The sequence below is a fragment of the Microtus ochrogaster genome, chromosome 5 (genome assembly GCF_000317375.1).
Source record: "Microtus ochrogaster isolate Prairie Vole_2 chromosome 5, MicOch1.0, whole genome shotgun sequence".
Taxonomy (NCBI): Eukaryota; Metazoa; Chordata; class Mammalia; order Rodentia; family Cricetidae; genus Microtus; species Microtus ochrogaster.
This window is the reverse complement of record NC_022012.1, coordinates 8,692,250-8,715,278: the sequence shown is the minus strand read 5'-3', so window position 1 is coordinate 8,715,278 and position 23,029 is coordinate 8,692,250. Positions and strand designations below refer to the sequence as shown.

At 39.2% G+C, this 23,029-nt stretch overlaps 1 protein-coding gene across 2 annotated transcripts; it reads right to left on the bottom strand.

Moving 5' to 3' along the window:
- Positions 1-3,842: 3,842 nt before the first annotated feature.
- On the bottom strand, positions 3,843-22,460 carry Fam76b (family with sequence similarity 76 member B). 2 transcript variants are annotated; one of them, XM_013346090.2, is made up of 10 exons: positions 22,179-22,460; positions 21,417-21,481; positions 20,448-20,502; positions 19,414-19,569; positions 17,415-17,614; positions 14,224-14,271; positions 13,967-14,047; positions 13,202-13,334; positions 10,418-10,519; positions 3,843-6,389 (listed from the first exon to the last, which is right to left on the bottom strand). In XM_013346090.2, the coding sequence occupies exons 1-10, from the start codon at positions 22,263-22,265 to the stop codon at positions 6,300-6,302; spliced, it is 1,017 nt and encodes a 338-aa protein (XP_013201544.1). In that variant the 5' UTR covers positions 22,266-22,460; the 3' UTR covers positions 3,843-6,299. The 2 variants fall into 2 exon arrangements, with proteins under 2 accessions (XP_013201544.1, XP_005346862.1); XM_005346805.3 differs by having other exon boundaries at positions 13,202-13,337; positions 22,179-22,459.
- Between the last annotated feature and the right edge of the window lie 569 nt (positions 22,461-23,029).

Genomic DNA, 23,029 nt, shown 5'->3' with positions numbered 1-23,029 from the left:
GTTTCTTGTCAGATGAAGATGAATGCTATAAAATAATCTAACACTAGCTCAGAATTGAGTATAACAAAGGTTTATTTATTTAGGGGTAGACTCTCAAATCACAGTCCTCTGCACGAACAGAGAACAGGAACCAAATCCAGCAGCCAGGAGAGAAAGAGCGAGTGCATGAGCAGATGTGTGTGCAAGATTTACAGCAGCATTTATAGTATAAGAGACCATGCCCAAGGGGGCTGGTACCTTAAAGGCCATTGGCTGAAGGAGTTCCCACAGCAATTCTGAATTTAAAATCAATCCATCCAAAGAGAAAATTTTATTTTAAAATTTGCTTTTATTGAGCTTTTTGGTTGACTGGATGGGGGGATGATGGAATTACCTAAAACTAATTGCTTCTGAAAATGTATTCTCACATATAACAAAATATTCAACTGTAAGTAACTAGAGGGCTGATAATGGCTCAGCCCTTAAAGGGTAGGCTCACAACCAGTACTATAAGCTAACTGGAGAAGCTTACTCTAACCATGAAGGTCCTAGGACTGAGATGGCTAAAGGTAGTATGGTTTTGTAGCAGAGCCCTCCCTCTGGTGGACAATGGTAGGAATTTTAACAAAAAGGTTAAAATCTTAGCAAGAGTCTTCATTTCCTCTTGTATGCACAGACTTTAAGATGGAGGGATAGCTACCCATGAGTCAGCGACTTGTAGTTTTGTATAGGTTGTTTTAAAGCCAAGGTCTTTAGGCTACTGGAGAGCTGAGATGTAAATCCATTTTCCGGCTTCGACAGAGGAGTTTGCATTTGTTTTCTCTCCAAAATTCTCCTGCTGGATCACCAAGTGATGGCAGCAGAAAGACATGAGATCATGCCGTAGACACGAGGAGAAGCAGGCTGCCTTGACTTCCCCTGAGGAGGGGATGACAATGAACCCCCTCCACAAGTGGAAGTCAGCCAGTGCCTTCATGGGCTTGGCCTGTAAAACTGTGAGAACCAGGGTTAATAATCCACCAGTCTACGTTGCACTAGGTCAGGTGATCTCGGCCTGAGCTTGCAGCCACCTTTACTAACAGCTCTTGCTTGTGCAGGCTTGTTTGCAGCACCGTGGAAGCTGACCAGCCTTTATTTGCTTCATCCCAGGAGCAGACCCTCTCCAACCTCAGCTGCCCTGATCATTAAAACTGTCTCCAGGAAAGGTCTTCAAAAAAGAAACCACTGGAGGCCAGAGATAAGGTGACCTCATAGGCTTACTCTAAGAATCAACTACAGCCAAGTGACCGAGCAGTGGAAACGGGGCAAAGTCGTCAAATTCTGGCTTTGTTTGAAGTTAGACCTGGTAGAAATTTTGAAAGAATGGGCAGAGTGTCAGAAAGAGAAGAGGCAGGGCAGTTCTGAAGACTTGGGCCTCAACTAACTGAATGGTTTCCACTAAGGTGAGAACACCAGGAGGGGCTGGTTGGGCTGCCATTTTGACTGGGGGTCGGGGCATAGCTAACAACCTTGAACATAATAAACTGAAGACTTGGACTGGCAAGATGACTCAGCGGGTAGAGGTGCCTGTCCCTAAACCCGATGGCCTGGGCTTGAATCCCAGGGCTCACACAGGAGAGAACTGACTCCTGCTAGTGCTCGCACCTCCACACGCACACTGTGGCATTGGTGTCCATCGTGTGTCCGTGTGTGTGTTCATGCACACATACCCCACACGGTAGATAAAAAGGTAAAATAGTAAGATATCTGTAAGAGGCTTAGACATCTAAATGGAACTGCCAAATTGCACCAAGATACAGTGTGGAAATGAACGTGGATCTGGTCTGCTATTATATGTTTTTGTAACACTGGACTTTAGAGGTAACATTTAAGAACCTAGGAAATGAATATTGTTTTGAAATTTTAAAAGGAGACACAGGATAGAGGCCTGATCACCTCTGACCTTTCCATAAAGGGCTGAGGTGAGACCAAGGCCAGGGAAAAGGCAGGAGACACAGGTAGCTGAGGCAAAGCTGGGCCCTGAACTTCTTCAGTTTTCTCAACACTTCAGTTCTTCCCTCAGCAGTGCAATCCCTTACAGCCTCTGTGCTCCCTGCAACCATCTGGTGCGTGCACATCTGGTCTTTGCACCTGTAACTCCAAGCAACACCTGGCGAATGGAACGTCTCTACCAGAGTTCAGTTCCAGCCTATGTTCTTCTGTGGCACTGATACTGTTTGTTAGGAGGGAGAAGCAGGAACCAAAATTACACTACAGCATACAACAGCCATTACTCAGGCGTCGCTGGAAGAAAGTGAGCAGAATCAATCAATGTCTCCAGGGACAACCAGGAGTGCTGGGTACATCCTTTTCCTTTCTTACTCGAACTTAATTCTGCTCACATTTTTTTCTTCAGTACACACAAACTGAGTGTAATTTGGTAGGGATGGTTGGTGCCGGTGTTTTGTCTTTTAAGAAAGGGTCTCATCACACAGGTCAGGTTGGCCTCAATCTCGCAAGTGTTGGAATTACAGGCATTCATAATGCTGTTTGCATTGCTTTTTTTTCCTCCTCACAAAAAAAGGGACAGTAATTTATACATCAGTCACTTAAAAGCAGCAGCTCAACCAATCCTGCTTTGTTTCTATTCCAAGCTATCTCTCCATGTGATTAGCCAAGCATTTAATGTATTTAGCAGCTATCACAAGGACTTGTAAAGAGTAATTATACTATTATCACAATGGGAGATGATTCTTCATTTTTTTTTTCCTTGCAGGGTCTGTGTGAGAGTCATTCTTCAATCACACAAGATAACCAGTATACAAATTCCACCATTGTATAAATTTTTGAAAGAAAAGCTTTTGAAATTTGTTCCACATTCCAAATGAGGGCCACCAAGTAATTGGATATTGGAGAGCTTCAGGTACCACCTCAATAGCTTTCATCCCCCTTGCAATTTATGAATAAAAGTGCCAATCACATCCTTTTGGGGTACCCTTCAATCCAACCTGGGGTTCTATTTCCTGCTACTTTGAAAGAAGCTAAGCCTACCAACTGGGCAACTCTTTTATAGGGAGTGTTACTCTACCAGAAACACTGAGATTAACTGTGTCTTTTCCTAAGTTTTAGCTACTTTTGGTGCCCTCTCTCTACTGCAAGTTGCAAAAACAGATCATTATTCCATCCTAAATTTTGGCATTCAGTAAGATTTTCCTCCTAAAAGCGCCTCTAGTCTATTCGTCTAGTGTTTGAAAATAATTAAACCAATGCTCAAAATAATGAACTGGTCCCTAACCACTGGCCAATGGTGACCAATTACTGCTCGTCTTATGTTTCTCTTTAGTCTATGAACATAAATTCATTCAGTGCGTCAATGCATCACTTTTACCTTCTAGACTATGTTAAACTGTATATTCAGATTTGCTTATCCATGTCACTAAGGCAGAATGAACTGGGCAGGATATTCTAATATTAGTCCCAGTCATTTCCCTCTTATCTACTGCCAGGACTTCACTGGGAGGGAAAACCACGAACCTTCGAGTATGGTCGATAATGCTTTGCCTCAAACATCCATGAGATTCTTACATCTGGAAATATGGCACGCTACTGAAAAACTGGGATTTTGCAGATATTTCTAAGAGTGTGAGATGGGGAGAGTATGCTGACGCAGGAGGGCACAATACACCCTGTAAGAAAGCAGGGAGATTTCAGGAGGTGACTGGAAGGGAGCTCGCAGAGTGGGATGAGAGGGACTGACAAGGGCCCCACCAGGACCACCCTGCCAACACCTTGATTTCAGACTGAAGTCAGTTTTGGATTTGTGGTCCTTAGGATTTATTTTGTGTGTATTTCCACCCAAGTTAGAGTAATCTGTCCTAGTAGAATTAACACAAAACTTTTGGCATCCTTTTTATTGTGAAATAGTTGGGTTTAGAAAAAAAGTACAAAATGTCAACAGTCAGATGTGTACAGGTACAGTATTTCATTAATTTATACATGTGACCAGCATTAACAGTTCATTGTAAAATGCATATTTAGACCAATACACTCTAAAGATGACCTTAATATTCACAGGCTATTAATACATGATAATTGGAGCTCAAATGGCCCTCACTGGGCTATGCTAACTGCAGCGAACAGGCTAAAAGCACAATACAGCACACCATAGTATCTCTGGACAGGTCCACATTTAAAGGATATCAACTCATTCGGTCAACACACTACATATCTGGGACTGGGACTCAATTACTAATTTATACAATTGCAAAAAGAAAAGTTATAAAATAAGGTCATGGAAGTAAAGAGTTTGTCTAATTAGAACTGAACGGCCTGAAGTCCCTAAATTTAGGTTTCAGCCTTGCACTTTACAAAGCTTCACTATTTTAAGCTGATTCTCAATTTCCATGTTAGTTAACGAAGGACGGGAGGATTCCGTTTCTATTGTCTCCAATAAAGTACCAGAACTACTATAGTTCATTTAGAATTGCGACTACTGTGGATTGAAAAGTGGCCAGGAAACTGTAATACAAATAATTACAGAATTTAAAGCAAAGTAATGACTACTTTCTGAATGCAGGAAATCCTCCAAACGTAGCATCCACATTAAGGCATTATCTCCTATGGTTGAGAACAGTATAATAAATTAACATTATTTGTGAGGGCCTCATAACAACAGACTGCCTTGCTTTTTCCAAATCTGACCCATTCAATCTTACTGTTACTTGAAAACTATGTGTTTGCAAATTGGTAGATTTGCCTTCACTTGTAGTAAACAACTGTGGGAAGTTTACTAAAACTTGAATAACTTAAAAAGAACTGTTATAATTAAGTATGCTTTAAGAACATTAATCTTTGATATGAAGACCATTATAAACTTTTATCTAAAAACAAAACCTTCAGAGCTGATTCAAAGAAGTTTAACTGCACATTTCTAAGAAAAAGAAGCCATATGTGGTTTCTAGCAATGCCTTTAGTTTAAAATTCATCTCGAAACCACAACTAAAATAATCAATTTCAGTCACTGGCTTAAAACCACTGGAGTTCAGAAGCTAATTTGCAATTTCACAGAATCTATTCCATACTACTGTATTCCTTTATAGACAATTTTATACTTTGAGACAAATTACTTATAAATAGTGTCTGAATCTTACGGATTTCAATTATTATTCAGATCTAAGCACGGATTTGATTATAAAGTTATTTAATTTTCCAGATTTGTATTAAATTTACAAAGTATGGTGTACATAAATATTAACTTAGCAACACATTATAAAAAAAAAAGCAGATATATGGACCGTTATAGAAACATTATAAATTTTAAAGAAATTTCATATAAAAATAAAGTAAAACATGTAACTCACAAAATATAAACGTGAAGCCACACAACATAAAAATAAAATCACTCTATCAAAGCGGAGTTAAAATTAAATCTTTAGGAAAGTATTTCAACATAATTAAATGAACTCAATGACCAATAGTTTCCCTTATGATACAGAAACAAAGCACAAAATCACTTAAGTCTATATGCATTATCAGTTAATTCTTAATATGAAGTCTTGACAATTGATTTCTTTTTGAAATTGGGTTCTGTACATATGCACTTATATACAAACACGTATTAACATGATTTTTAAACAAACCATATGTACAAAAGTTCAGCATTCCTATAAATAAAAACATTAGGTGGCAAAAGGCACTTGTAAGTAAAAATCTACAGTTTTTACAAAACAAAAACACATTTTATCTTGGATGCTGTACAGTAAACATCAATCCTATAACAGCAATGAAATGTTAGATTACTAAACTAATGTTAGTGATGTAACTTTTAAAAACATATTTACATATACTCTGAAGCTCTTTTAATAAAAGCACCATGATTTTCTAAATTTATGTTGATGCGAAGTAAAAATACAATTCCCAAAAAACCAGTGTTCACCATTTTCCTTGTTTAAAAGTTTTGCATTTCTAAATTGAAAACTATTTATCTGAAATCAGCATAGTGTTAAACAAAAGCAAAACACAAAACCCTGCTGCTGTTCTTCTAACCACTCCATTATTGCATGTTGCATTTTATATAGCGCACATACGTGCACCCCACAACCTTTAATACTATTGCTAGAAAAAAGTTCTAGGTATCAAAGAATTAAGAAGTCACTCCAAACCAGCTGAAGTTTTATCTGCATGTTTACAACTTAAAAAATGCTGTGTCAATTATAAAAGTGAATAGGAAACACACCAATTTACTTGGCATGTAAAAATATTTTCCACTGCACAGAACATAAGGGCTTCACAGGACCCTCAAATATACACTGTCAAGCAGAAATGCTACACAAGCGACCTTCTCAAGGAGATGTTAGCACGCTTCCACTCTTGTCAAATTTTTTACCCTTTGACAAGGCTGCAACCTGTTTGAGAAGTTCTCTGTTTTTGGCCTGTGAGAGACAAAAATTCAAGGTTTAAAACGTTTGAACTATTAAGTTATGCTGAAAACTACTACTTCATACTCTTTTTCATTTGTATAAAAATTTTATCAATGAAACACTAAGAGATCCATATATTTAATCTTTTTAAGGTTAGATAGGTAGAAAGAAAATTCTAAACTGGTTTATCAGCTCTTGGCAAATGTTAATAAAATTTGTCCAGAAATGGCAAGAGGTTCTCTCCTTACAAGATTCAAATTTAAAATAAGAAAAAAGGTTTGGTTTTTTTAAAGACATGAAAGCTATTTAAATTCATGTTATTCTACACCTGATATCATCAAAGAATGAACCGAAAGTTTATTCTGGAGAATTTCTCGGCGAGATGAATGAAGTCTTCCATTTGCTGTTTACCGATATGCAGAAAAGTATAAGACTATTTATAAAAATCATTCTATCACTTTGCCACAGGTCCTTCTTAAAAAAACAATTTTTATTTATTTGTGTACACACACAATAAGATTGTGGGGGGCTCATTCCCTGTTCCTACCATGTGGGACCTAGAAATCAAACTCTGGTTGTAAGACTTAGCAGTAAGACGCTATTTGTTACCATTTCTTACCAGCCCCTGATGGTCCTTTCATGTGACAATGACTTTAGTATCATCTAAGCAAATTCCTAACAGTACTAGTATAATTCCATAAAAAAAAACTCTTCTTTTTTTCTGGTCAAAGACTTAAAACTTCTCAGGGCAGTGGTGGTGCATGCCTTTAATCTAGCACTTGGGAGGCAGACGCAGGCGGATCTCTGTGAGTTTGAGGCCAACCTGGTAACTGGTCTACAAGAGCTAGTTCCAGGACAGGCTTCAAAGCAAAAAAGGACTCAAAATTTCACTTTACCAATAATCTGAATTTTCAGCTGACTATACAATGCCTGGTCATCAGACAGGAACACTGCCTGTAGGGTCCTGTTTGGTACCAGTGGTGCTTGTGGGGATTTACAGGTAGGACCTTCACTGAGTCTTTCTCATTCTTCAGTCAGATAATGGAAGTTCCTTGAGTAAACAGACAGTTTACAAGTTATCAAGGCAGTTCTGAAGTTTCCAAACCAAAAGAAACAGTATGGAGCTTTGGCACTACTCAAAAAACAAGCAATCCTAAAATAAATCACACAAAGGGATGTTTGCACTACTCATAAGCTTAAGCTGTTACTCTCTGACAAATCCCAGTCAATGCTAGCCAGATTTAAATAGTAACAGTGTAGCTATGTATTATTTAACCAACAGACCCACCAGCTAAGAAGAGGAAAAAACCCAAGAAATAAATTTCAGAGTACATACCAATAGGAAGCACTCACCAGGTCTGCAGAGATAGTTACCAACAAGTATCTATACTGGCTTACCAAAAATTGAAACTCCACTTTCAATCAAGAAAAACTGAACTTACATTTTTCATTCTTAGACTAAAATGCAGAACTAAAGAAATAGACCTTGAAGGTAGTTTTTCTCTTTAATACTTTTGCAGCTGTTTTCCAATATGTATTTATAGATTTAGTCTCCCAATGACATTAGTAATTTGTTGATAAATTATATAAGACAAAGGCTTTAAGAAAAATGGTGCATTGGTTGTTAAATAAACTTAATCAGTCTTATTTTAAACATTTGCAATATAAACTGCAGTGCAGTATTTAAATATACAGTGATTTTATTCTAATACTGACTTTATACCCTATAGAAGTCAATGAAATTATTTTAATATTTAAGTCAGAAACATTTAAAAATGTCAGCCTAAATAAAGGAAGAGCGTTCAATGAATAATTACATCGACCCTGCCTAACTACTTACCCACACTTAACTGGAGGACACCTTATCCACAACAAGAGCCTCAAGGAGCTCAAAGAACTAATCACACAGCCACAGTGCAGTGGCCTGGGCATAAAAACATTCACAGGCAACTACCCTCTCCTTTTAGCTTGTCTTAATAAAAAAGAGAATTTTTGCTTGGCATTATTTGGTACTTAGGAGGATTGTATACCATTTGGGGTATAAATTTCAGTCTGTGTTCCTAGGTTTGATAGTTTAAAATATTTGAAGAGGTATTAGTGCAAGATAAACTTTGTTAATCATTATATTCTGTATATCATAAAAGATTAAGAAAACAGACAGGAGCAAAGGGACAAGTCCAAGTACTTAGAGGCTGAAAGAAGATTTTGAGTTTGAGGCCAACTGGGCTATACAGCGAAGTACTACCTCAAAAGCAAAACAAAATGAGAAAATCATCAACTAGGTATACTCACCTCAGTAACTGCTACTAAAACAAGTGGGTGGGGACTATACTTAGCTGTGAAGAGTGTCTCTGGCAGAAACTCACTGCCTGGGGAAACAACTGCTAAGGAGGAGTAATCTGAATTGTGAGCCGATGCAGAACAGGGGAACGTACGGGTAAACCTAAGGCACACAATGTACGTATTCTACATCTCACTAATTACATAATCAGTTTCACCAGTAAGATGGGGGCAGTTCATAAGTCAGCTCTTGTAAGGAGCATATATGAACAGCATATACAAAACACACTGACTACACACACACACACACACACACACACACACACACACACACACACACACACAGCCTCCCTTCTGTGTGAGTGTCTGCCATAGTGGCAACATAGAAAAATTCAACTAAGAGGAAGTAAGCTGAAGACACCAACCAGGCTAAAGCAAAAATGTTTCTCTTACAACTGATTATAACAAAAGTAATTGTTCTTTGGAGCAGTGGGAAGTACATACCAGGTTAAATCAAACCTAGAAAGTACTTATGTTATTCTATAACTTGGAAGTATTTACTTCAGTACTTATGTTATAGGAGGTTGATTACAGCCCAGGTAAACATTCAACATAGCTTAATAAGAATAATATAAAACAGCATAATGGTTGGTGAGTAAAATTAGTTAACTAATGAACAAGAGGCCATCTCTGAGGGAAGGTAATACATTTCCACAAATCACCAGCCAAGAACAAGTTCCCTGAACACATTCACCATGCCTCTGGTGCTACAGTGGATTCCTTTCAGATTCCCGCCACTAGTAAAAAGAGTTAATGAGCAGGGAATATATATCTGGACTTCAGGAAATATGTAAATACTATTCAATTATGAAGCATAGCAAACTACAACAGGAACAGAAAATATCCATAGGTGTTGCGGAAAAAAAATTCAGCAGAAAATAAAATATACCAATAAAGCAATATTCACACACTCTTTTCAAAGCTACACCCTCCTTTCAAGTATCAAGTCTGAATATGACGTCATCTGTATGCTTAAGATTCAAAGCTGCTAAACCTAGGAGTTAAACTCAGGGGCAGAGAGCATTTGCCTAGCATATGTGAGAACCAGAGTTTGATCCTAGAATAGCATAAATAAACTAATAAAACCCTGAGCCTGGTACTCAGAGATGAACTCTATGAATGTGACAATTTATAAACTACAGAACATGAAATAAAGGTAGTGTAGTTTCATAGCAAATGTGTAAAACAAACAAGTTTTAATAAGGGAATAACCCTTTCTGTGCTAATGCTTGCTGTCTACCCTCTTTGTGAGGGTGGAGACTCAGCTTCAGTTATTCTGTAATAGTGAACCTAAGAAACTGTAACACTTTCAGACAGTCCACAGTTAAGGGCTCTTGATTTGCGGCACCTGCACACAACATAAAGGCCCTTCAATCATGGTCTTTGAGAAGTGGTTTTCTTTATCTACCTCCCTTCCGCTATCCAAAAGGAAATGGGAAGAATGAGTAAAGACTGTATTTTCACCTTAGCTCAACAGTCAAGTGAACAGTCTTCACTGCTTTCCAGGAAGCCCACTTAATGTAAACGCTGTTTTAAGATTAGCAGTGAGTCACCTTTTCAAAACTTTATAAAGTCAGAATTAAAACTGGAAATGCACAAAATAGGGGTAATAACACCAACTTCCCTAAGTCAAGAAATACTACAATACAGATTTAAATCTCCAGCCCAATTCCAAATGTCACATAAATAACACCATTTACCTGAAGTTGTTCCACAGTTTCCTTGTGAGCCTTTTCCATACTGTTCATCTTAGTTCTCAAATTTGACTCTTGGTACTGAAAGTCTGCCTTCAGCTCCGTTAACTGAAATGAAAAAAAAAAAAGCCACTCCACTCATGTCTACATGTATCTATCCCTTCATAAACATACCACTTAAACAGTCAACACAGGTGCACACTTGTGATGCAGGTGGAAATGTGGTGGCAGCTGCATCTTCTATGTCACTAAGAGCGGATTTCCTACTACTGTCAGGATTTTAATGGTAGGATCATCTTGGAGAAGTTGCTTTTGGATTAACTGGTCACACTTTCACAACGAGCATGCCAAAGAAAAGCTTAACAGTTTGTATCCTGGAGAGTGTGCCAACCAAATACACTTCACATGAAGTAAACAGGTTCCAGTTAAAATCATCTTTCAATGATGTGCAAATGTACACAACAGTCATCAAACAAAGGCAACAGTGTTTGTAACTGTTCCTTCGCACCCAGTCTTATGGACATGAAGCCATTACACTCCATTCACCTCTCAGCACAGAAACACAATCAATGCGTGTGGAAAAGCAATTACTATAAAATCTGAACCAAATTAGTTAAGTATTAAGAGAAAATTCAGTGGTATAGAGACCACAGGACAATGCTTCCATAAATATGAACACAAACCAAAGTGTAGTATCTTATGATTTAAATTTACAACCTACACTGCTATTAACAGAATATAGACACAGCTTCAGGGTTCTGTTGTTATGTAACCTTTCAAAGTTTGTACTGATTACCAAGTACCTAGTATATGAAAAGATGCAAAAGCCAAAAGGAAAATTGAGTTTTATACTCATCCTTCCAAACAAAGGGCTTTAGTCCCTCTCCTGGGCCAATACTGTACATTGTAAACAGACATCTGTTGTGAAACACCAATCAATTCTTATACTACCAACTTTGGTAATTATTCTAGTTGCTGAACTGTGATCTGTTTCCAGACTGTCAACACTAGAGGGTAAAGACACCATCAATTTATCTGCCTGTGACTCTTTCTGACCTAGTACAGTGCCTGGTTTTAAAAATCACTCAAGAGTTCAAACAGGGACAGGAAACTAACTTGATCCCTTTAGAATTATAAAGAAAAACGTCAAGTGTGTAGTTAATTTTAGATACATAATTATTTTCCTTACGACCCTAATTATAAACTTGCTAGGTTTTTGATTTTTAAAGCAAACAGTAAAGCAGGAAATGCCAACAAACTACCTAAACACAACAGTCTAGGGATAAAGGACCAAAGAGTCTACAATGGAGGTTCTCAACCTGTGGTTCGCAACCCCTTAGTGGGTTGAACAACCCTTTCACAAGGGTCACCTAAGACCATTGGAAAACACAGATATTCGCACTACAATTCACAGAAGTAGCAAAACTGAAGCGATGAACTATCATTGATGATAATTTTATGGTTAAGGGTCGGTCACACCATGGAAGGAGCTGGATCCTAGGGCTGCTGTATCACATACAGGGCTGCAGCACTGGGAAGGGCGAGGGCCACTACTCTACAATCTGCTACTGCTAGTTTGCAGTAAATCTGGCATGTTATTTGACTTTTGTTCTACGTTAATGCAGACGCTGGCTTTGCGTGATAAATGAAAGCTCTGTGTACGCATTTCTATAAAAGCAAGTTAATTTAAAACTTCTGCCATGCATAAAGAACCCTAAAATAGACAGCTAAAACTGTCCAACTTTATATTACACACCAATGCCCATTTTCACACACTGAATTTACTCAAACTGTGGTACATACTAAAATAAAGAGGCTGTGCCTGTCTTTAATCTCAGCACTTAAGATGAAAAGGCAGGTGGTCCCGAGTTAGAGAAGTTACACAGTGGCACTCTCTTTCAAAAGCTAAGAAGTAAACAGAGATAAAATGACGAGCGCCAGCCATCTAGTGTGGGAACTGCAGCCCTGGCACTGCTGGATATGGACTTGAGCACTATTTACACCCTATTGAAACCGCTTAAATTTGACCTCCTTTTTTCTGATGGCCAGTGCCTTTTAAAGATTCTAGTCTTCTTTGTGCTCATTTTTTTTGTCTATTCAAAACACAACTAATGATTTTTAGGAGTCACTCAAATTATTTCATTGTTTTCCTAGTGGATGTTTGTCTGAGACCCAAGTATGAAGTCAGGTCCCTTCCAATATGACACAGAGCAGGGCCAGCATGCTGCCCAGGGCAGCAGGAAGTTCTTCACACGGTCAGCACAGCACACATTTATGAAATGGGAAACCAAGACCTCAACTAGTGAGCATGTTTTACTTAAGGCCAGGATTGGGATTTCATCCTAAATGTGGCTAAATATCATAAAGCCAGTAAGTACACCTCCTCCTTCTTACAAAATGCTCTCTTAAACACTTATTGCTAATCACTACCACAGGAATTAGAATATTACTTCTCATCAGCTGATAGCTTGACAGAGACATATCAACCAAAGATTGTTTTTAATTACCTCTGAAACTACAGTAATTTATACACTCCATTTGTTATATATATTACATATATCTCATTTTAAATTTATACGCTAACTGAAAACAAATGCTCAAAAATTACTACAATACACCATTTTTTTAACTTATCCTTTTTAGATGTTTCAGACCCAATTTGGGCTTCTGTAGTTCTGTAAAAGTCATGCATTACAAACATTATCAAACAGTTAAAGAAATTTTGCAAGGGCTAAATAAAAGCCAAAATGCAAATCTTACCAGGCTTCACTGAGCTATATATATTCTTACCTTTTTATCTTTCTCTAAAATGGTCTGGTCTCTTTGCTGTAAGAGACGCTTAAGAGACATCACTTCTTCTTTCAGTTGACTTATAAGGACAAAATTGTCTGTTCCCCCACTATCTGCTGACTGATTTATAGAGCTACTAAAAAGAAAAAAATAAAACAGAGTTACATAAAGTAGAAGGAAAACCTGCAGATGTTCAAATTGCATAAATTAGACAATTCCACAAACATCCTTAAGGCTAATGCAAAAAAATATGTACCTGACAGAAATGGATGCAACTGGCAAATTACCTTACTAATGGCACACATTACATACACCTGCAGAAATATAATTCAGTATTAGCTTTTAGGGGGTCAATACTTCTAGTGTAAAGCAATAGGCAGCCAATTTGTACAGTAAGTAACATCAGCAAACTTTGGCTAATGAACTAAAAACAAAGTCATACTCATATTTTAAATCAAAACATTTCTAAGCAGGCCAATTTAAAAATACCACAGATTTGTGTTTCTTTTCCTTGAAGAACAATTACTATAATGTTCTATTCTCAGATTTGTTCTTTCCTCAAACCCAAGTTTATTCCCCAGTTAAAACAACATAGTTCAGTGCCACTTTCTTATTGCCAAAATTAAAATCTTAACTGGTCATGTGACATAAAGAAGTTGGTGTGTGAGACCCATGTTTCTATTCTCAGATAAAATATGTAGTAATAATGAACTAGAACTACTCAATTAAGTTTAATTTTCATAGTACTAAAGAATTCATTTTTACCTATCTCCATTAGATGGCTTAGATTCCAACTTGGGCTTTTTCTTTGGAGTTTCATTCTGAATTGCTGCAGAAGATTTATGGCTGAAAGCAAACATTAGCAGAGATGATTAGGATAAGACAGAAGCATTAAGTGACAAGATACTCCTCCTCTGAAATAGCACTGAACATCACTAGTTTTGCTGATCTAAATAACTACATTAGAAAGGCTGATTTACATAAGTGCACTGCAAACACACAGCATACACCAGCATACATACCTCTGTTTCCACATTCCTTGCTCCTGCTCAGGACTTAGACTGCTGATTCTGAAAAACAAGCAAGTAATATGATAACATTTATTTAACACAGATACATTTAACATCTTTCCCCACAGAATGAAACTGTGTTATCATCTTTTGTTCACAGAAGCTAGATAATCTAACACAGGGAACGAATCACATTCTAAGAGGATAAACTTCTAGAGCAATGATTACTAGCCAGCTTAAATCTTTTAGAGACACGAACAGTGGTAGACCGGATCATTTAAGAATCCAGGAATGACCATGTCAACTGCCCTAGTCATTCCATACAGAAGCCTGCATCTATCTGGTTATTCCAAATGCAGATAAACTCCTCCGCATAACTCGAGCTGGACCAGGAAATAGCGTATTTCTTTCATTTCTGTTTGGTTTCCCCTAAGCAGCCTCTCTAAAATCTGTAGTCTCTCCTTGGTCTGTACTGAATACAAAAGTCACACTGAACATACTGGAAAATTTCATTAAAACTGATTTCACTTAAAATGCTATGACTTCCTTTCCATTTTGCCATAAAATTAATTTCACTACATTATTTATGAACAAGAAACCGTATTAATACAACTTAAAAAATGCACATGATCTAGGTTGTGTGACCTTTATATAGTAATAATTTATTATATAAAGGTAGTATAATGATTTATTAAAGCTATTTAAAATCCCACATCACACATCTGTGACACAGGTGTAATTCACTGTTTATGGCTACAAGTGTTTATATGACTAAGACCACCTAATACAGTACTAACATGTATAATATGTATACTTCTATAAGACCATTTTCAGTCTTATTTTGCTTTGTTTTGAATTTTTGAGACAGGGTTTTCCTGGTTGTCCTGGATCTCATTCTGTAGACCAGGATGGCCTCAAACTCTCAGACATCCACCTGCCTCTGCCTCCTGAGTGCTGGGATTAAAGTCCTGTACCGTCATGGCCCGCTCAGTTATGCTTTTAAGCAAAGTAAAATAAGGGATTAAAATATACCCAGAAGACCAAAACAAACAAATAAAAAGCCTTGAAAATCATATTATTCATGCTGAGCTGTAAATGAAGAAGTGGGGAGAAAGGAGCTGTGATCCTATAAAGCTGGACACTTTACCTGGCAGCTGCAGTTCTAAGGATTTTCTCTTTATGTATGTAAGTATGTTTAAAACAAACCTTATTACATGTAAGCCTTCCCAAATCATGTAATTACTCATTAAGTAGCAACAGCACACTGATGATCTGTCAGAAACTCCTGGAATCTCCATCTTAGTGATCTGAGGATTGTCATACCTGGATCCAAACTGACTTTAGTGCTGTGCCCTGCTATAATGAACTCTCACCATCAATCACCATATCATCCATGGTCCTCAGAACCCAACACATTGGCTTGCCTATCCATATTAGTCATCAGATAAAAAAAATGTACCATCAGCCCTATGTATTGCCAGGTTCTGCATGTGAGGATTCAACTAACTGCAGAGAAAATGTAGGTCAGCCTATAGTGGTTGTCTGCACTGAACAATACAGACCATTTTGCCTTTTCTGCATAAATAACATAATGTACACTGTGTGAGGTATTGCTAATACAGATCATTTACAGTGCTTAAGAAGGCATAGGTCATGCAAACACTAGACCACATCATGGAGACTGTAGCACTTTGGATTTTGGTATCCAAAGGACTTAGAAAGGATCTCCCGTGAATAACAAGGAATTAATGTATCCACCCCTCCAAAGGAGAAAAAAAATGGAAAATTAACATTGTCTTTCCCCGCTTCCCTTTTAAAAGATTAGATGGCTGTCACCTAATTCTCCATCTTGGTCTTTGCTATCACGCTAGGAAAATTAACCCTGGAAAGACAGCCAGAGAAGATCTAGGGTCTGAGGACTAGGACTTACGGTACATAGCTGTCATTCTTCTTGAAGCAAGAAACAGAATCAAGGCTTGTATTCACTTGCTCCTTGGGTTACTCAGATACTACTGAACCACATGTCACTGTATTGCAGTTTACCTTTGTCAGTCCAGGAAATACGACAACATAATAATAAATGCCAAGGCCCCAATGACTCCTCACAATCTAAGAGGTGTTTGCTGGCAGTTAAGCTAAAACTTTTGTGTTGCAAAATGTGGCAGCCATTTGTTTCCTACATATAAAATCTTATTTTAAAAAACTATATGAAATTCTAAAGATAAATAGTAAAATTTGGAGAAAAAACAAATTCTTCTGAAAAATAGGTATACATCATGTCCTTATTTACAATTTGCATTTACATATTTAATTTAAATGCTGATTTTTTCCTACAAAATCTAAAATTACATCTAAACAGACCCTCTAGTTAAGATCTTACTGCTACATAATTTCTCCTCGCCTGAAATCACTTTAAAAATTAAGATGTCTGATTTGACCAGCATTACTACTACAACTATGTTTAAAAAAAAACCCAACTACCAACAAAAATCAAAAACATAGTATCCATGGTTAAAAATACTATCTAGTACGTTTTGCAATTGCCAAGTTTAACAATGCTTCTGTAAGGGCTGGGCATGTAGCCCAATGGTAGAACCTGTGCTTAAGCACATAGGACCTAGGTTCAATCCCTACTACAAAAGAAAAAAAAAGTATTAAGAGAAACAAGGGATTCCACAATCCGCTGTTTTTCTTCCTCGCTGTTTTAAATATGATTTTAGTAAGATAAAAGAATGGCAAGTGAAATTAACTTTGGGTCCTGGGACAACAAGTTAGCTTAGCAGGATCAAGGGCTTACTATGAAGCCTTCGACCTAAGCTTCATCTCTGGAAGCCACATAAGGTGGGACTCTACAACATCATCCTCCAATCTCTAAATTTGTGGTGGTACACTCATAAGATTAAAAAAATAAATGAAACGTACAAACATAAAACCCTAAAATCTCATTTAAAATTAAAGCTTTTGTTAATTCGCATAATTGAAATGCCAAATAATGCTGATATATTTTGATATCACACATGAGAATTTTATAGATGAATTCTTTACTATTTTTATAACACTGAATATATTGTGTGGAAAATTTTCACAGTACAACCAGATACGAAGGCAGCTCACCAGGTGCAACACAAACTGCCCTAGTATCTTACCACTACTCCCATGATGTGGTCCAGGTGGGTTTTGACAAAGGATTTCAAAGTGCTTACTTGTGGTGGCCACTGCTGTGGCGATGGTGGTGGTGATGGTGGTGGTGGTGGTGTTTTGAATGGTGCTGGTCTTTCTCAGTGAGAGACGAAGATGAAGAATTGGAATGTGAAGACCCCAAACTCTTCCTTTGTTCTTTTGTCTTCTGCAAAACTCTCTTGTATGATAAGGTACAGAGCCAGCACAGCAACTTCCCATCGACCTTTAAAGAAAGAATCTGCATTAAGCGCATTGTAAACTAACCCAAGAGTGAGTCCAGCAGACTCAACTTGCAAATCACCCTTCACACCGCCTGGGCCACAGCATGAGTTTTATAAAATGCAGAGTATGAATGCAATATGTAGATTTTTTTTAAAAAAATTAAGACATCCGACACTTGAGATAATATTGCAAGAGATTATTAAACTGGCTGGGAGAACTGATTTATAACCTCTGGCACTGTTACAGCCCTTTAGTTCTGAGACAGTAACTTTATTTCTAGAAAAGAACTCCAACAGGGGCTAAAGAAATGGCTTAAGAACACTTTTTGCTCTTACAGAGGACCCGGGTTCAGTTCTCAGCACACACATGTGATTCACAACCTCTAACTTCAGTTCCAATGCATTCTATAGGCACCAGGCAGACACATGGTAGTCACACATGCAGGCAAAGCACTAATATATGTAAATAAGCCTAAAAATGTTTTTAAGAAGTACAAATGGCTAATTGTTTTTAAGAAATCTAGCCTGAATGTTTTAATCTCAGTGTAATTACCAAAATGATAGAGTACTTCTCACAATGGTAAATATATCACCTATACTTAATACTCATCATATTCAGTTTGTTTTTCTGTAGATTTGCCTATTGATTGCTAAGTCTAAAATCCTATTTACAGCCATTCACATAGCTAGAGCAGTGGAAAACTCCTGCGAACAGACATCACAGCCCCAACTAAAGCAGAACACGGTGGTGATACCCTTCCACGCTTCCCCTATCACACCATAAACACTGTTCTTTCCACAGGTCATTTACTACTGTCATTTTTAGTTTTAAAAATTGTTCCAAAGGCTGTGATGTGATGAACCTTACAGAAAAACATGTGGTTACGTTTTGTTCAGCTATTATCACTCTCCTGGCCTTGGGTTCAATTACATTTACATATGAGCTGTCTTGAGCAGACACAAGCATGTAATGGTTATGGGCAGGCAGGAACTTAACCCTGCATTCCCTTTACAAGTCACAGCCCGCCAGCCACTGGTGTTTCTGGCCACTTCATGGACCCCAACAACTGCAAATAACGAGATGAACCACGTGAGTCCAGGGGAGAGTAACTTCTATGGACAATTAAGATAAGAGATTTTGCCTTCTTTCATTTCATACAGAAAAGGCTGGAGGGACATGTCCTACAACTAGGGTACATACAGTGCTGTGGGGTATCTGGGTAAGCCCCTCAAAGAGACAGTCATCCTCCAAAGCAACTGAAACTGACGGAGAACAGGAGGCCTGTGTGAATGCTGAGCAGCAGAATGGCCATTGTACACCTAATAATTAAGTCACTGTAGGCAGAGAGAAACAAACATGAGCCTAAACAAAAGGCAGAATGCTAACTTCAAATTTTATGTGCTAATGTCAGTGCGTGTTCTCGTTACATCAACAAGTCTAAGTAACTTCAGTGAAGGGACTTACTACAAACTGAAGTGAGGATAACAGTGCACAACAGCTATCACAAAATGAAAAACCTTGACAGCTTTACTGTACTGTCACGCTGCTCTGGAATTCCTTGTTTTAAACGGCCCTCCAGCTGTAGCTTCAGGAGCTACACAGGCACACAGCATATTAAGCACGGCTGATTTTTAAAGTAGTCATCCAACTACCAGCATGATCACACGGTCCACAGACAGATATGCTGCTCCTCCCCTCCTGCTTCCAGGTGTCAGAAACGAATGTCTGAGAGGCATACTTAGAGTAATCGCCAAGCTGTTCGGTATTTGATTTCTAGAAGATGGCATGACTCAAACATACTTTTCTTCTTCCTTCTTCCTTCCGATCAAAAGCACACTGCTGTTTGCACTGTTCACAGGTCTGAGGCGGTCCATATTTCTTTTCTGAATTGGTGCAACGCTGACACTTGGTACCAATAAATGCTGCAATTATGTTACAGTATTGACAAGGTTTGGGCTGAAAAATAAACACATTTAGTTTAATTGAGCTATTTAAAACTTTGTTGTGTAAGACACAATCTGTGTTGGTAAAAATTTAGGGAGTTAATGAAAGAAATTAAGCTAAAATCATTTGTTTCTGCCAAGTACGTGTTCAAAGTCAAATATGGGTCTATTCATTCAACTAAACTTTATTATGACAGTTAAGAAGTTCAACTATGCATGCTCAGAAATCTGGCCATCGGGGGAAACACACTCAGGACTTACATAGCACTTACATAATACAAAATGTGCTTATGAGGTTAAACAATTATTCACAGAAGTCTCAAGAACCTATAATCTGAGGAAATGAACCTGTAGTAAATATTAGTTGACTTAACTGTTAGATCATTTACTTAACTAAAAAGAATTTCATCGAACATAAGTAGTTGTCACAGTAAATGACAATATAAAAAACTAGCATAAGCATATTCAGTTTAAGTAACAATAAACGTGCTTGCCTTCTTTGAGATTCAGGACAGTATGAAGGCTTAAGGTCAGCAGCACTTGACCTATATAGCATGGGTAACATCTACAACACATATGTGGCCAATTTGTAATGGGATACTGTCATTAGTTTTGAACCCTTCAACTATGGCCACAAAAAAAGTTCCAGAAATTGGGGGAAAGTATGATTACATTAACACTGTAAACAAATAGGTTCACCACATTAAGGAATTTGCTGTAATTGTATCTTCACTCCATAACATATAAAGCATGCACTTGTTTTAAAATGCTTTCATTTTCCCATCAAGTCTATGGAGCTTTTCTTCCACGACTATTCCCTATGCTGAGATAAAACTGGGCTGTTTTATGAGGGAGTCATGAACAATGACAAGAAATGAAAAACATACTTACCGTTCCAAACTGCTTGACATTTTGAGCACACTTCTTACAAATTGTGTTAGTTTTGCTGAAAAGGAAATTATATCCAGGTGATTACTCATATCACCCTAGGGAGGTAACACATGGTCATCTGTAATGAACGGACGAGTCAAAAGATTTGTAGATTACTTACTCTAATTCACAACAAGTAGCTTCTTAAACCATGCTATTAATTTTAGGATGATTGCAGTTATTTCTCTTAAAGACAAACTTTCCATATTAACTTATTAGAGACAAGGGTCTCAAGGTCTTAGGATATGTGTGTCAAGGTTGGTTTCCAAGTGGTAATTCTCCTGCCTCCACCTCTAAACACTGTGCTTATAGGCAACCAACTTACTCTGTAATTTTTGTAAAGAAAACAAAGCAAAAGCCCTACTGTGTTTCTCTGCTTCTAAACTTCTCTTACCAATCCCTAAACACGCAGTCCCATGCAGCAGGCCCATCTCACTCCTCAGTCAGCTCTTCTCCACTGTCAAGTCCACACATTCAGGAAGAAGATGATTTGTTCTCTTGACCTACTTACTTGTGTGTCCTCTAAAAGGATTTTCTGTTAAAAACATCTTTGCCAGTCACACTGAAAAGTCAGTGATTTCAGTCTTGGAAGGCAGCTGGTAAGACTATAGCTCTTTCCTCTGGTTCCTTAGCATTTTTCCATTAAATAATTGTTTTAAAGTAATTGTTTATATTTTGATTGTTGGCAAAGTATACATTTTCCATTCATCAATTATCCACTATTTTCTCATGTTCAAATTAAACCCTAATTCTAAAATAAACACCAGGACATTTTAGTTAATGTGTTCTCTCATACTATGTATAAAAGTTCCTAATTTTAAATTCCAGAAGCATAAGTATTTTTTCAAAATACTTTTAACACAAATATGACAATCCCCAGACATTCCTTACAGGAATTTTTAACAGTGAAAATGTGTTCAGTATACAAACCTCTCCTGCTGAAATTCTGATCTGCAGTAAGTACATTTTACAATAGGATGTGCAATCCGACATTCCTGTAATAAGAATACATTAGTCAGTATTTATAGATCAAATCTCACTTTTCTGGTAATTACTCAACCCAGTCAAGTGTCTGAAATGTCAGTAAAACCTGGGTGGCAACGTAAACAACTGAGTGACTTAGCCCATCAGTGGCTAGACACAGTATAATTTCATGGGGAGGCCATAGATTATTTTTTTTATCTATATTGGATGTGGTGGGATATGGAACACATAAATTAAGGAAGCTGTCAGGACTGACTTCCAGGGGCGGTTACATGTGTTACTTTGTACATCTATTTTGTACGGTGGCTCACAGACAGCATCCCAGCTTTTACAGGATGGGAGGAGCTCCAAATCAGAGCACCCTGTTCCCAAACCAGTCGCTTCACTTTCCGGGACAGGAAGCAGGATGGCATCAGCTCTGCAGCTTCGGGTTCGGGTTCCTAGCAAGAAAGTGCAAACACGGCGCCCTGCCTCCCAGTGGAAGGAGAGGGCAGCCCCTGACAAGACTGGGGTGAGATCAGAGACTGCATCGGGTCTCTGCGACGGTGTAGACTGGTGGCCGCCAGGCTCAGCCCCACCCGAGACCGCCGAGCAAGGCGGAGCCGGCCCCAGCATTCGAGCAGGCGGGACGCAGATACCCCGGTCTCGCCCACCTGATGCCCGGGACCCGGAGCGGATCGGTGCGCCGAGCGCCCGGTGTCCACCGACCTTGCAGAGCTGTTGGCCTTGCGACAGCTCCTCGAAGGGGTATCGCTGCGTGCACTTGGTGCAGGCATACAGGGCCGACGCCGCCATCCTGCTTTCGGGCTCCTCCGCGCGCTCTCAGGCGGGGCCTCCGGGAACTCGGCTGCCCCGCCCGCGGGCTCGTCTGCCGCTGCGGCCCCTACCTAGCGACCCCCAAGGCCCCCTGTCTCCCTCCGCCTCTGCCGCCGTCCCGGGACACCCTCTGCCGCCCGCCCCGCCGCTCCCGCTTAGGCCCGGAACGCGGCGGAGGGAGACGAACCGGGCGCTAGGCTGCGGATTCCGCTTCCTCCTGGTCTCGCGTCCCACTCTATGATTGGCTACAAACAACCTCACGTCACTCGGAAACCCCGCCCAACCCTTGGCCCAGGTTACGCAGGGAGCGCCCACAAAGACAAGAAAGCAACAACCAATAGGAGGCCAGTGCTCTGAGCGCGCGAAATCCGCTCCGAAGAGACCCCGCCCACAAGCCACGGCGGGTCCTGGTGTGGGCGGGGCGCCCGGGCCCTTGGGACACAAGTCACGAAGCGTCGCTTTTGAAGCCATGGGTTTCCATTGGACCGTGTCTTTAAGCCCCTCCCACTCCCGCCTGTCATTGGCCGGAAGACCATCACTTCACCTGGAAAGGCGTGGTCAGGTGAGCGCCCGGGAGTTTGTTGCTGGGGTGCTGATGGCGTGTCTGCACTTTCCGCTCGCTTCCCTAGGCAGCCGTCACCCGCTCCAGCGGCCCCGGCCTCCGCGCCCTCCTCCACGACACCAGCCCTGTCCAGAATACACAGTGGCGGCCGTCGGCTCACAGCGTCGCCGTCCCGCAGGCT

Coding starts and splice junctions, on each gene's coding strand:
- Fam76b (XM_005346805.3), bottom strand. CDS start 22,265: ATGGCGGCGTCGGCCCTGTATGCCTGCACCAAGTGCACGCAGCGATAC. Junction 13,338..13,966: donor AAGCCATCTAATGGAGATAG/GTAAAAATGAAT, acceptor TTTTCTTTTTAG/TAGCTCTATAAATCAGTCAG. Junction 6,390..10,417: donor AAACTGTGGAACAACTTCAG/GTAAATGGTGTT, acceptor TGTCTCTCACAG/GCCAAAAACAGAGAACTTCT.